General features: G+C 42.8%; 1 protein-coding gene across 4 annotated transcripts in view; it reads left to right on the forward strand.

Annotated features, from left to right (window-relative positions):
- The window catches only part of MIPEP (mitochondrial intermediate peptidase), a 162,333-nt gene that overhangs the window by 16,293 nt on the left and 130,579 nt on the right, over nucleotides 1–15,461 (forward strand). For all 4 annotated transcript variants that reach the window (XR_015254115.1, XM_086715155.1, XM_086715156.1 and 1 more), the window contains exons 6-9: nucleotides 3,776–3,958; nucleotides 5,016–5,172; nucleotides 10,460–10,508; nucleotides 12,346–12,406. Coding sequence is in view for 3 of the 4 variants with exons in the window: in XM_086715155.1 (XP_086571281.1) it covers nucleotides 3,776–3,958; nucleotides 5,016–5,172; nucleotides 10,460–10,508; nucleotides 12,346–12,406 (450 nt within the window). In the remaining variant the exon portion in view is untranslated. The remainder of the gene's footprint in view (nucleotides 1–3,775; nucleotides 3,959–5,015; nucleotides 5,173–10,459; nucleotides 10,509–12,345; nucleotides 12,407–15,461) is intronic.

Genomic DNA, 15,461 nt, shown 5'->3' on the forward strand with positions numbered 1-15,461 from the left:
CTATGAAACTTGAATGCCTCATTTCAGTATGAGGGCTGGGAGAATGGGGGTGAGTTGACCACCCCTGAAAATCTGCCTGCTCCACAGTTATCTCCCTACTTGCCTGCAGTCTATTATGGTTATGCTTTTTTTTTTTTTTTTTTTGTAGGTATGTTTCTCCTAATAAATAGAACACAAATCCACTTACCTGTTAATAGAGGTTAGTTCGTCAGAGTATTCTAGAAAGTAGAGGTCACAGTTTTGAGGGTATGTGTCATCTACAACAGGTAACATCATTTTGATTGGTGCTGGGTTTGAGTAATGCTGGGGCCGCTTGTAAACACGTGGATGTGTTTATGTGGCTTTAAGGGCTCAGCACGAGACTCCTGACCGAACCCTGAGTCCACACATGCCTCCCAGCAGTCTTGAGAGGCTGACAGGCCCTACTGTAAATTCATGTTGCTTAAAATCGGCCTCTCTTCAAGCCAGATCTTTATTACCACTTCTCGGTATAATGAGTCCGCTGTTCTCTGAGTCACTCAAATAAAAATTGGGGGTTAGTTTGCGTTTTTTTATTCCCAGTACTTTTATGCTGCAATTCGTGACAGAATCCTCGGATCGTTCTGTAGAGCCTCTGCATCTGTCCCCGCCCCCCCCCCCCCCCCCCCCCCCCCGACAGCTCACCTTGAACCTTATCGCCACACTGGGCTGTCCTAAAGGTCCTGGTCTTGCTGACGCTCATTATAATTGATGGTTAAGCAATTGATAATTAAGCATTTGCTGTTTGAAGCATGTGTGTTTCATCACATCTTTATAGCCTCTCTGAGGCGCTTGCTGTCGCTCCCGTTTTGTAGATGAGGGACGGGGGCACCTCGAGTTTCTGTGATCTACCCAGGGTCACAGGGCCAGTAGCTGCAGGAGGCTCGGACTCCAGAGGCTGCTCGCCAATCCGGCTCGGGTTGTCTGCTGGTCAGTCTGACTTGTCTGTGAACGTTGAAGTGATTTCCTTAAAGTCTTGGTGTGATCCTTACTGTCCTGCCCAGAACCTTTCAGTCACTCTCCATTGCCTATTGAAAAAGTATCAGTGGCAGCTAATACGTAACGAAGAGTGTCCGTGGCGGTGCTTTCCCAGCCTTCCCTGTGCTCCCCCGTAACTCGGTAACTCGTGACACCGTTGGACCACTTTCGTGCGTGGTCCCCATCCTCCTCCTGCTGTCTGCTCACCCGGCCCGCCTGCCTCAAGCCCCCGCCCAGGCTTCATCCTCAGACCACCGTGTCTGCGAAGCTCTTACCAGTTCCCCAGGTGAAAGTTTGTATTCATCTGAACTCCCATTTTATGTATTTCATGCACATGGCATTTACCTCTTCCTGCCTTTTCTCGAAGCGGTTCCTGTGCATTACTTGTCTAAATTACAGGCTTCTCAAGGACCAAGAACACGGGTCATGTTTTTTTCCAGTTTTGGCCTCAGCAAATATTGAACGACTGTATGGGAATCATAATAATACTAGCTAATACTAATCAGGTCTGATATTCAGAAGGAAGATAGTGGAGAATACTGTCGTTCCTAGTAGAGAAAGTAGGTGAACAGGCTTATTATTTTATGTAATCTTCAGGAACCATGTTTTTGAAACTTTACCCAGAAGCGTTGGGTGTCAGGTCAAGGTCAGTTTTGCCGGCATTGAACTTGTTGCTTTTACGTCTTGAGTGTTCTCACAAGGGTAGCTGCCCCCCGCCCGGCACGTAACTCCCTGGGAACTCATGAGCATTAAACATGCAAGTCACGTAAACCTGCTGAACTCCTCTCTTATAATTTCTGTCTGTTCTCAAAGGTGCGTCACTAAGACAGGTAAGAGGAGACACGTTACCCTTTTTAAAAGAGAGATCTTGAAAGAAACCCACCAATATAATGTACAGATTATAAAGGCCTGTATATTTTTTTCTGTATTCTTCCCACATTATTTCTTATTTTATTGTAAAGGTCTCGCATGAATATAATTGAAAAGTTTAAAATTAATGGATGTATATATTTTTTAGCAATCATTTGATAACTTAGCACAACAATCTCCTAGAATTCTTAGAAGTGCGAATACTGCATCTTTATCCCAGAATGATGAAATGCTATGCCTGGAAAATTGGTGAGGGCAGGAAGGAAACCCAGTTTTTAATTCCAGGGGGACTTTGACAGGTGGTAAATTCTTTGAAATAATCTCATCGCTTTATTTTTTCATAGTCAAGGTTTTGTGGAACATTTTGGAACTGTAGTGCTATTCCCCATCTTTTGCCTTTTTGGGTTATTCCAATGATTACCATTAGGTGGTGATAAACGGTCATAGTAGAAACAAAATAGGCAACAGGAAATCGGGACTAATAAAGACCTTGAAGTATCTGAAAACTCAGTTTTCCCACGAAGTTTGAATTTTCTATATTGTAGAATTTTTGGTTATTAACATATACTTAACTTTTTCCCCAGCATCTTATCAAGTGTACATCACCATCTAAAATACCTTTTAAAAAAATTTTTTTTAAATGTTTTTATTTATTTTTGAGAAGAGAGAGACAGAGCATGAGTGGGAGAGGGGTAGAGAGAAAGAGGGAGACACAGAATCCGAAGCAGGCTCCAGGCCCTGAGCTGTCAGCACAGAGCCCGACGTGGAGCTCGAACTCACAAGCCGCGAGATCACGACCTGAGCCGAAGTTGGAAGCCCGACCAATTGAGCCACCCAGGCGCCCCTCTTAAATACCTTTAAAAAAAAAAATTAGTGCTGCTTAACCATGTTTTTGGGTCATAGTACAGTTCAGAATGTGCTGAGAGCTACTGACCCCCTTCCCAGAAAGATGTGTATCTGATTTCACCCGAAGCCTTTCACAGGTCCACATGCCCGTCTAGTTTCCTAGGAACAATAACTGCAAATTCATCCTCGTCCTCCAGTAGAGCTGGCTGATTATGTGCACTGTAGTTAGGTTTCATTCAAAACATCTGTGTCACCCCTCGGCTAATACATGCTTTCTTAGGGGATTGTATGTCCTCAAGGCGTGACTGCAAGAAAAAACCCCACATAGGTGTGCCAACACCATCCAATATCATGGTCAGGGGCTCGGCGGGCTGACGGGTGCCAGGCATGGAGCCGGAAGATACAGTCGGCCCTGCAGGCTCCGTCTGGCTCTGCCCCCCCCACCCCTGCTGGCCTTCTCTAGCTAATCAAGTGTGTGCAGAGGCAGAACTGCTAACGTGTGTCCCCCTCTGCATGCTCGTTACGCTCTTGTGAAGACTTACAGTAATTCCTTTCCTTCCCTTTGACCTTTCTGTCTAATCTTTTAGGATCGAGGATGTTTCCAAATGTGTCCTTCAAATACTTACTCTTTTTAGCCCACAAACACTTATAAGTATCATATTGATTAGATTCAACTTCCTGCTATTCTCTGATTCGCTTAACTAAGAGGTTTTGGGGGGGATAGGGAAGGATTGTGTACCTCCTAATGTTGTGAATTGCAAAGATTATATAACCTAGGCATAACAGAGCTCTAGAACGTACGTAAATATTAAGCATAGAAACACTATAAAAACCATAGGATAATCATTTTGTTAAGATATTAAGTACATATCAAAAATAGAATTCACATAGTTCGTAGTATATTATATATTTATGGCACAAGCAATATACTCAATATTCATTTCATTTAATATATTTAGTATCTTATTCAATATGTTGCTTTACTGTCTTAATAGATGGTCTGTTAAGTCAGTTGTGAAATACTACTTTAAATGCCTTTAACTTTTACTCCCTCCGCATGTAGCGTAAGAGAGCAGTGGACCTGAATGTTAAAATCTTGGATTTGAGTAATACATTTCTCACGGGAACTAACTTTCCCAACAAGATTGAGAAGCATCTCTTGCCAGAACACATTCATCAAAACTTTGTAGTCGCTGGAAATCACGTGATAGTTGATGGTCTACACGCAGAATCTCCAGATGACTTGGTATGTGTATTCCCCTCGCTTTATAGTCTAGGTGTCATCTGTGTTTGCTACCGTTTGAACCCAAAATTCAGTGATAATGTAATTATACCTTTAAAAATGCCTGAGTGTTACTAAGCCCTAAAATTGGACTGTGGGATTATTAATTCTGTAAATGCTTTGAATATGAAAATGGTTTAATTATTCATCTCATAAAGAACTCCTCGTTTAAATTTTTTTTTATTAAAAAATTTTTTTTTCCTAAATGTTTATTTATTTTTGAGAGAGACAGAGACAGAATACAAGTGGGTTGGGGGCAGAGAGAGAGGGAGACACAGAAGCAGAAGCAGGCTCCAGGCTCTGAGCTGTCAGCACAGAGCCTGACGTGGGGCTCGAACTCACGAGCTGTGAGATCACGACCTGAGCCGAAGTCAGACGCTCAACCGACTGAGCCACCCAGGGGCCCCCAGAACTCCTCATTTTTGAAGTACGATAAAGAAATATATAACAGTTACATTCTAGACTACCCAGATTCTTACTGCCTGTAGTCTTTACCTGGTTAAAGGTGCTTTAATAGCACGTGTGTTGGGTAAAATTGGGTATGGTTGGGTATGTCCCCCCAGAACCCATGACCGAGAACTCCAGTCACGTGTGTGTTTATACCCCATGCTAGTTTCTGAATCTAAAAGCTTTATTCACTCTGTGTAAACCCTTTATGATTTTTTTTAATGTTTATTTTTGAGCGAGAGAGAGAGAGAGAGAGAGAGCTCATGTGAGTACAAGTTGGGGAGGGGCAGAGAGAGAGAGAGGGAGACACAGAATCCGAAGCAGGCTCCGGCCTCCGAGCCGTCAGCACAGAGCCCGGCTCGGGGCTCGAACTCACGAGCCATGAGATCCTGACCTGAGCCGAAGTCGGACGCTTAACCGACTGCGCCACCCAGGTGGCCCATCCCTTACTTTCATTTTAAAGTAGCGATCACCTGGAGAACAGAGGGGGTGAGAGTCAGCCTGTATTTTTGCTGCGTGGGCCTCCGTGTCACGCTACTTCTTATACCTTGTACCGTTTACATTTTAAATGTAGGTGCGAGAAGCCGCTTATAAAATTTTTCTTTATCCCAATGCTGGTCAGCTGAGATGTTTGGAGGAATTGCTCAGCAACAGAGACCTGCTGGCAAAGTTAGTGGGGTACTCCACGCACTCCCACAGAGCCCTCCAAGGAACAATAGCCCAAAGTCCAGGTAAGCTCGTTTACCCAGCTTGTTAAAACAGGATTTTCACAAAACTCAGCTTCTATTTTACGTGGCTCTAAATTAGCATTCTCTCTTTTTTTTTTTTTTTTTTTTTTTTTTTTTTTAATTTTTTTTTTTCAACGTTTATTTATTTTTGGGACAGAGAGAGACAGAGCATGAACGGGGGAGGGGCAGAGAGAGAGGGAGACACAGAATCGGAAACAGGCTCCAGGCTCTGAGCCATCCGCCCAGAGCCCGACGCGGGGCTCGAACTCACGGACCGCGAGATCGTGACCTGGCTGAAGTCGGACGCCCAACCGACTGCGCCACCCAGGCGCCCCAGCATTCTCTTTTAATATCCTCAGAGCCCCACTTATTGAGATTTTCTGCCTGTTTAGATAGACCTGACCTTTAAATAGAGCCAGTAATTGGAAATATATTCTCTCCAACTGAGGTAGTTTATTTCTTGTGCACGTCGAGAGTGAAGTCATACTTAAATTTTCATTGATGCTAATTTAAATTCTGTTCATTTTAAGTCAGCCGGTTTCTGTGTTCAACCCAACCACGTCGGTTAGGATTAGGATGAGAGGAGGGGAAAGATCAATGTGTCTGCTGAAGACAAGGTTGAATATAGGCTAGGACTATAAAAGCATGTGGGTATATGAACCTCCTTTTCAGAGAGAAGAGTGCTGGATGGGAAGGTGGGAAGAAGCATCCTGGGGTTTGTGAAAGTCTTGCCTTGTGCTCTGCTGAGCTCTTTATGATTTATGGTATATAAAGGAAACGTTACACGGTAGTACAAATATAAGCGTATATAGTAGGTTTGTTCAAAGGCATATTAAATTGCCGTGATAGTTCACACAGGGTCAGGAGCAGGGTAGTTGTGATGCTGGAACTGTTCAGTTCAAGATACCTGTCGGAGCTGGAACCTCCAAGACTTGGTGGTGGGTTGAGAGGGAGGAGGACACGGTGTGCTGGCTGCCCTCGGTTTCCGGTTGAGCATCTGGGCGGACGTGCCCTTCACGGGTTGAGAGGGAATGCTGGAAATGAACTCTGTGTGGGCGGAAGATCACATCGTTGATTCTGTTCTGTCTTTATTCCTTCCGTGCGTATCCCTTCTCTCTCTAGTATGTTCCTGTCTTCTTCAAAGTGTTCTTAAAAATGGCCATTTCTTTTGCAAGCAGCCGTCTCCCTTGACCCTTCGAGGCTCTCTGCGAAGCCATAGGCACATCTCACTCCCCACTTTGCTCATGTCGTTCCCTGCATGGGGAACAGCTCCCCCGTCCCAGTCTGTCTGTTCAAATCCTATACGGTTTTCAGCGTTCAGCCCCAAACCCACGTCTTTCACAAAGCCTTTTCACTTTTCACTTCCCTTAGATGCCCTTGTCTCTGAACAATTTGTTACACCCCATTTAGCTCCTAAATAGATCATACGACAATTTGTATGTTTTTCTGTGGTCATTGTGGTCACCAGATTGTTAGGATGTTTTCTTATTATTATTTTATGTACGGTTGACCCTTGAACAGTGCAGGGGTGCTGACACCGCCCCCCCCCCCCCCCCGCATAGTTGAAAATCCACATGTAACTTTTGACTCCCCAAAACTTAACTACTGACAGCCCACTGTCAACTGGAAGCCTTACCAATGACAAACGGTTTGTCATCTGTATTTGGTACATTATATGTATTATGTACTGTATTATAATAAAGTAAACTGGAGGAAAAATGTTAGTAAGAACATCGTAAGAGAAAGTACGTTTATAGTACTATACTGTATCTGTTGAAAAATATCCATGTGTAAGTGCACCCACACAGTTCAAACCCGTGTTGTTCAAGGGTCCGCTGTGATAATAGTATGATGCTTACTCTGGGCCATTATTCAGTGCCTCCACAGCCCTGTGAGGTAGATGTTCGTATCCACTTTATAGGATAGGAACCCAGGGTTAGTTATTGTGCCAAAAAGTGTCAGGGCTGAACCCTAAACCCATGCTCTAAGTGTGTGGTCTTTGTAGGCTGTTTGAGACCAAACAGATGTATAAAAGGCATCATCTTCGTTCTCTGTCATCAGCCATTGATTTGACAAGTATTTACCGAGTGCCCACGATGTGTCAGATATTATTGTAGGCCCTAGAAATAAATCAGTGTGTAACACAGATGGAAATTCCTGCTCTGGAGCGGTTTATATTTCTGTAAGGGAGATAAGACCGACATAAATAGGTAAAGAACACAGTATTTTATTAGTTAATACAAGCTGTAGAGAAAACTGGATGGGGAAGGGGTTAAGGAATGTGAACGTGTGTGGATTTTAAACAGAGTTGATGGGGCTGGGGGCGGGGCAAATGAGCATAGACTTGAAGGAGGTGCAGGAATAAGCCTGTGGCTCTTAGGGGAAGAAAGTTCCAGATGGAGGCACGGCAAGGGCAGAGGACCCTAGGTAGCTGGACACATCTGAGAAGCAAAAAGGGCAAAGTGGCGAGTGGGGTGAGCGAGGGGAGCGGGAAGAGGTGGAGGCAGACGCAAGGAGGAGCTGTGTTCAGGGCTTTTCCTCGAGTGAGATGGGAAGTCATTTGGGGGTTTGAGCAGAGAAGTAGGGTGATCTGTCTTACATTTTGATGGCAGGTCATGTCCTGCTGACACCGAGATAGGCTGCAGAGAGGCAAGGGTGGAGGAGAGGCCTGTCAGAAGGGGTTTTGCAGTAATCGTGATGAGAAAGATGGCGGCTTGACCAAAGTGGTGGCAGTGGAGTCATAGGAGGTGTCAGATTCTAGAGACACAGCATTTTGAAGGGGAACCAAGATTTTTAAGCTGATCAACTGAAAAGACATAGTGAGTTGCTGTCAACTAAGAGGGAGGGGCCTGGAGGCTTGGTTTGGTTCAAGTTAAGTTGAGGTGCCAATTGGTGTTCACATGGTGATGTTGAGTAGGCAGGAGTTGAGGAGAGGGCTCTGAGCCAGAGAGATAAATTAGGGTCTGTATTTTAGGGCATGAGTTTGTCTGAGGTGTCCAGGGGAGTGAGTGCATTTGAAGAAGAACGGAATTCCAGGGACTGAGCTCTGGGCTCTCCCAAGTTTAAGATGTCAGGGATATGAGGAAAAGCCAGTCATGGCCGCGAAGAAGGAGCATCAATGAAAGAGGAGGAAAGTGAACAGAGTGGGTGGTCCTGGAGGCCACGCCAGGAAGTGACTTAAGGGGAGGACAGTGATCAGCTGACTCAAATGCTGAGGACACGTGAAATCTAAAGAAGGTCGAGGATTGACTGCTGGGGTGAGCAGTGTGGATTCTCCAACCCACCGGACTTGCAGCTGCTAATGCCAGGTATCATTACGAGCAAATCCACTGCTCGCCAGGTGGTTAGCATGGTCGTATGTTAGAGTTGGGCTGTTGTGCACAGAGCCACAGAGGATATGAGTTTGTGTCCTTAAGGAATTTAAAATTTAGTTGGGGAGCTCAGTGATCTAAATATAAACAGTAACGCGGGTCAGTGTCTTTTCAGTGCCAAACGAGTGGTAAGTATAGACAGAACAATGCTAGAGGATTTTAGGAGTTCGGGAAGTTTGTCAGATGCTTATGTAGTTGTTGAGGGTTTTATGAGGGAGGTGAAACTGGAAATCGGTGGTGAAGAAATGGTGAACTTTCAGCAGAGAGAAGGAGGTGGGAAGGGATATAAACCAAGGCTAAGGTAGGCACTCATATGGCAGGTGAATTAGGAAATAATTTTCCAGTGAGGCGTTTATTTGTTTTCAGGGGCTTTCAAACCCATTCTTTTATTTTATTTTATTTTATTTTATTTTATTTTATTTTATTTTATTTTATTTTATTTTATTTTATTTTACTTTATTTTATTTTATTTTATTCTATTCTATTTTTATTGTTTTTATTGTTTTTATTTCTTAATGTTTATTTATTTTTGAGACAGAGAGAGACAGAGCATGAGTGGGGTAGGGGCAGAGAGAGAGGGAGACATAGAATCCAAAGCAGGCTGCAGGTCCTGAGCTGTCAGCACAGAGCCTGACACGGGGCTCGAACCCACGAACCGTGAGATCATGACCTGAGCTGAAGTCAGATGCTTATCCGAGCCCCCCGGGTGCCCCTCATCCTTTTCAATATGACAGTTTTCCAGGTAGATTGAGGTAGATCTTTCACATGTAAGATAGCTAGAAAAACAAAAATGGGTGAAAGTGAGTAAAAATCTCACTTAGAAATAAAAGCATGCACAGACTTACTTGAACATACTTCTCTATGGCAGCTGGTATGATATCCTAAAATAAGCTTTCATTTTTAATGAAATAATGTTTTTTTCCTAAAAGGCCTAATACCATTTAATATGGCACATGGGGCAGTGTTTCCAAGATTACTGTTCACAAGGCCTGTTAAATATCGATAGTGGCAAGAAACCCCAGAGCTTCTTGGTTTAGGTTAACCTCCGTTCTTTTCTCAGGCTTTTATTTTACTCAGAAAGGAGATAAATTGGAGACGGCGAGAAACTTAAAACCATATACAAGATCATCTGGAAAATATAAAAACAGTGTTTGTGGCAAACTCTAAAACGCATGTGAAAACTCTACACATAAATCAGTGGCGGAAAGTGGCAAATTCAAAAGTACACATGAAAAATTCCCCGTCATGGGAAATAATGATAGTTGTACCATATTGCCTTTATGAGTTTGTAGTATATAATGACTGTGGCTGAAGTCTTTAAGTGATTAAAAAAAAAAATCCTAGCGGAGCTTATATTTCTAAGGTTCTAATTTTGTTTATTTTCTTTTGGTGTTGATCCTGAATAGATTATTCTGCAGCTATATATAAAAAAGAAATATAGCTCTCCGGAAAAGCATTGATTTTTAAAATCTAATTTTTAGTGACTCATGCTTCAAAATTACACTGATTTTTATGAACAAATCAGAGTCTGGCTATTTTTTTTGAAACTCGGGCAAAATTAAGCAGGTCTAAGAAACGTATTTTTTCTCTTACACATATGAGTAGATAGAAACACGTTGAAAATTTGGATTCTTTTTTTTAACCTCCCCCTTCACTCCTTCCTCTGGGGTATAATCGAAGGGTTTGGATTACTACTATGTTCGTTAAATTTGTTTTCTGATAAACTGATCATCATCATTTGGAAATACTTATGCCTAGGATATGTTAGCAACCCCGACATATCTCTTTGAGGGCATTTGAAAATGATCTCTTTAAGGGCATTACAGTGTATAGATTATGACTATTACATTCTAATTTTAACAGGTATGTTCATTATATTTTATGTAATTAAAGACATTTTCTTTTGGATTTCATTTTAGAGACGGTCATGCAGTTCCTTGAGAAGCTATCAGAAAAACTTTCTGAAAGGTTAGTTTTTGTACTACTCTTCAGATGTGTATCATGTAGGTTTTTCTTTTTCATTTTTTTAAAATTCATTTTATTCATTTTTGAGAGACAGAGAGAGACAGGGCGTACGCAGGAGAGGGGCAGAGAGAGAGAGACACAGACAGAATCTGAAGCAGGCTCCAGGCTCTGAGCTGTCGGCAGAGAGCCTGATGTGGGGCTCGAACCCATGAACTGTGAGATCGTGACCTGCGCCAAAGTCAGACGCTTAACTGACTGAGCCACCCAGGCGCCTTTATATAAATTTATAAAAAATTTGAAGGTGACCTATTAAGAATGTAAGTGTGGGAATATCGAGTCAGATCTATGGCCCGAGTCGGGAGATTGGATTAACGATGAGGAATACTTTGAAAGCACATAGCTGTCTTCCCAAGGTGACAGTCTTGAAAACTTAGGCTGTCCCCTCTGATTAACCAGTTCATTGTCTTAGGAACCCATCATTGATGTGCAATTAAAAAATGTTTCCCAAACCTTTTTGGAACTAGATATTTTCGACTCCTGCCACCAATTTTACAAGCTCATAAAGTCGTGTTTCTCTTCTTTTGGCCTAAATGTACATGGCTCATGGATGTGGTAGATTGAGCTGTGTTTTTGGTCTTAAGAATGATCTGCCTCCCCATTTGAGTTCCTTTGTTGTGGCCCTGCCTTCCATTCTTGATCGTGTCACTTGTCCTTTGCCGGTGCTTCTCTCGTGCTTTGTTGAGAGGCCACACTCCGGCAGCCTTCAGAGACCGACGGTTCCAGAAGGAGGCATGTCACGGCTGCCTTATTATGCTGCCTGGAATTTCCTTTGCCTTTTGACCACCAGCACGTTGAATTTATCTCAGATTTCCATTTTCTATTATTATAAATTCACTCCTTAGCACCCAGTCCTCTCTAACTTGGATTATATTTTAAATTCTAAAATTTTCTTTTAATCTAGTGAATCACTGTGGCTTTGATAGAATGAAAAGGAAGTATTAATTATGCGGTTAGTTGAGAATATACTCTGCTTTATTAGGAAAGTGTTAGTATTCTTTCTTCCCTTCTCTGTAGCTATAGATTGTATTTTGAGCAAACATATCTTCAGATTTTTATGGATATATATGTAGGTGTTAATTCTAACAGAAACTTCATATTCTATAATTTTAAGCACATATTTGATTATTGCCCAGCTAGAGTTTTCTTTGGGGAAAAAATATGAATGGAAATCTTAAATATAATCTCTGTTCATGTTTTTTCTTGTAGAAAGTTATTTGTTAGTCTCTTACCTTCTTAATTTTTTTTTTTTTCAACGTTTATTTATTTTTGGGACAGAGAGAGACAGAGCATGAACGGGGGAGGGGCAGAGAGAGAGGGAGACACAGAATCGGAAACAGGCTCCAGGCTCTGAGCCATCAGCCCAGAGCCTGACGCGGGGCTCGAACTCACGGACCGCGAGATCGTGACCTGGCTGAAGCCGGACGCTTAACCGACTGCGCCACCCAGGCGCCCCTGTTACCTTCTTAATGTGTAGCAAAAAGCAGTTATTTTAAGTTTTCTGGTGAATACGTTGCATGTTTGTGTAACATTGCTCATTTTCCCAGGCTTTAATACTATCAAAACCTTTATCTGTCTGCTAGGATGTTTTTAAGGTAGAAATGGCAGTAATTTACTAATGATATATTGACATCCCTTTTAACACAGGTAAAATGTGGATTAATTTTACACTTACATTTGCACTACAAATGACTTCTGATTTTATCATGAATATCGGAAAGGTACATAAACAAAATTATTAATGTAATTATTAAAATTTTGTCCTAATAAACTTGTTTTACAGAACTATAAGAGACTTTGAGATGATACGAGGGATGAAAATGAAACTAAATCCTCAAAATTCTGTAAGTGACACTTTTATATATTTTTTTTAATGTTTATTTTTTGAGGGAGAGAGAGAGACAGAGCATGAGCAGGGAAGGGGCAGAGAGGGAGACACAGAATCCGAAGCAGGCTCCAGGCTCCGAGCTGTCAGCACGGAGCCTGATGCAGTGCTCAAACTCACGAACCGTGAGATCGTGACCTAAGGTCCAGTCGGACGCTTAACTGACTGATCAACCCAGGCACCGCGGAATATTTTTATTATAATGTAAACAATCTATCAGCTGGGGTCCTTATCTTTTGACTCTAGAACTTTCTTGTTATATGCTGAAGGTACATATAGTCTTGTTTGTTATCCCTGGACTTGGTTCTGATTCTTGGGTTTGGTGAATAAAAGTATTGAAATACTTGATCCATACGTCTGAATCTGACATTTCTCGGCAATCCAGTATTTTTGTTGGTTAGTTGATAGAAGACACACACACACACACACACACTCATACATGTACACACACCTATAAACGTATATTAACTATGTATGTTCATATATACTCGTGTGAAGGCTGCTTCTATTCTACGGAAAGTGGGCTTCTCCGTTTGAAGCAGCCTTTAAGGAAGCTCAGTGGAGGACTGATCTGGCAGGTGGCAATTTAACCATCAGTGTTAACATTACAGTTTACTTTTTTATTTGCTAATTTATGGAGCTCAATTAAATAGATCGATGCGGACTTCAAAGGATACCCCATCTTAAAACACTTAGGTGGTGTTTTCAATCATAAGATTAAACGATTGCATGATCTTATAGTACAGACTTAAGTGTCTTTATGTCCAGAAGGATGCCCAAGTGGTGTGTGCCCCCAAAAGTGATGGGATTCCAGGTGTTAGGACCCTCGCTCTCATTTGGTTCAAGGGCGTTTACTGGGTTTCTGGTTGTCTGCCTTATTCTCTTATAGGTCCTGTCGTTGGCAGTTCTTGATTTTGGTGCTGGCCGCTAGAGCCAAAGTCCTAGAGAACATCTAGGGGAAATGAGCCTTGCAGATTTAGAAACTATTTTCCAGTTTCTCAGATACAGCCACTAAGAAATAGATTAATCCTACCAAATTCACCAGTTTCAAGAGTAGCGTCTCAGTTTGTTAATTTATGGTAGGAGCTGTCTAGCAAAGTAACTAAGGTCAGTCATCTGCAACTTTGGCTTGGTAGGTAGATCCACTTAGGAAGCTAGGTATAGGCCAGAATTTATTTTGGTGAATATAGAAATAGAAAAGATAAAATACGTTGTCAGAAGCTCCTTTATTATAAGCTAATATGAAACTATCCTCTCTAGACATTTGGTATACAGGTGATTCTCTAGATATTTGTGAAATGCCTGATCCTCATTGTGAACAGTACCATGCTTCACCCTGCAACCCTGGCCAGAACCTGGATTTGCTCCAGGCCAGTAGTTCCCAAAGTGTGTTCCCTGGACCAGAAGCAGCAGCAGCATCTGGAACTTGTTAGAAATACAAACTCTCCAGTCCCACATGAGACATGCTGTATCTCTAGCCCTACACTCCTGTTCCAACAAGCCCTTCGGGTTATTTATCTCTTTCCCCTCTCTGCCCACATATAATCATTTACAAAATCCTGTGGATTCTACCTTCCACAGAACTCTGTTCTCTCCTCTCCACGCCCATTGCCACAGTTCTGGTTGAGGTCATTCTTACTTCTCACCCAGACCATAGTTGTAGTTGCTGAACTACTTTTCTAGCCTTTGGTTCTGGCTCCTGATTTGGACTGCTTAGCAATGTGCTAAGTGTGAGACATAGGGTAGGTACTCAACACTTATTTGAAATATGAATGAATGAATGAATGACTTGCCATTAGAGGGATTTTGCCAAAAAGCAGATCTGACCTCATCACTCTCTTGTTTAAGATTTTTCTGTAGTTTTCTGTAATTCTCAGATTCACCTTCCTATTCCTTTTTTTTTTTTTTAATTTTTTTGAATGTTTATTTATTTTTGAGAGAGAGACAGAGCCAGGGAGAAGCAGAGAGAGAGAGAGAGAGAGAGAGAATGAATCTGAAACAGGCTCCAGGCTCTGAGCTGTCAGCACCGACTGAGCCACCCAGACGCCCCTCCTATTCCTTTTTTTAATGTTTATTTACTTTCGAGAGAGAGAGAGAGAGAGAGACAGTGAGGAGGGTGGGGAAGAGAGGGTGGGGGGAATCTCCAGTAGGTTCCACACCGTCAGCGCAGAGCTTGAAATCACGAATCACAGGATCATGACCTTAGCTGAAATCAAGAGTCAGATGCTTAGCTGACTCCGGGAAGACTTCTCGTGTAAGAAGACACTTGAGCAGAGCCTTGGGAGAAACGAGGCAGTACCCCGCACATGTCACGTAGGGCAGAGCCTTCTCAGCAGAGAGAGCAGCTGCCCGTTGTGCTTGGAAAACGGGGAGGAGACCAGTGCAGTGAGGGAGGGCAAGAGTCGCAGGAGGCAGGCTCAGGGTTCAGGGCGGTGCAATCAGGTCATGTAGAAGGGAGATGGGAAAGCATTGGGGAGCAGAAATAACTCTTCCAGGGGCACCTTGGGTGGCTTAGTCGGTTGAGCGTCCGACTTCGGCTCAGGTCATGATCTCGCGGTCCGTGAGTTCGAGCCCCGCGTCGGGCTCTGTGCTGACAGCTCGGAGCCTGGAGCCTGCTTCGGATTCTGTGTCTCCCTCTCTCTCTCTGCCCCTCCCCTGCTTGCGCGCTGTCTCTCTCTCTCTCTCAAAAATAAATAAACATTTAAGAAATGACTCTTCCAACATTGTGCAGTAATGTGGATTGAACACTTGAGCCCAGGCAGTCTGACTTCACAGCCTGGGCCGTTAGTCACTCCTGTCACCTGGACAGTTTGTGGGGAGGATGATCTTCCAGGGATTCAGGCTTTTTTCCCTGTCAGTATTCTGTACCAGTTGTCAAAACCAACTATTAGGACAATGCTTCTTTATGACATATTTTCTTTGCCACGATTAGAGTTAATTCTCCCTTCGTTACACTTGAAATTGTTGCTTTCATTTTGGGGATCCACCCTAAGCTTCCTGCTTAGATTTAGAAA

The sequence above is a fragment of the Puma concolor genome, chromosome A1, assembly GCF_028749965.1.
Source record: "Puma concolor isolate L17-30 chromosome A1, mPumCon1.1.hap2, whole genome shotgun sequence".
NCBI classification, from domain to species: Eukaryota; Metazoa; Chordata; class Mammalia; order Carnivora; family Felidae; genus Puma; species Puma concolor.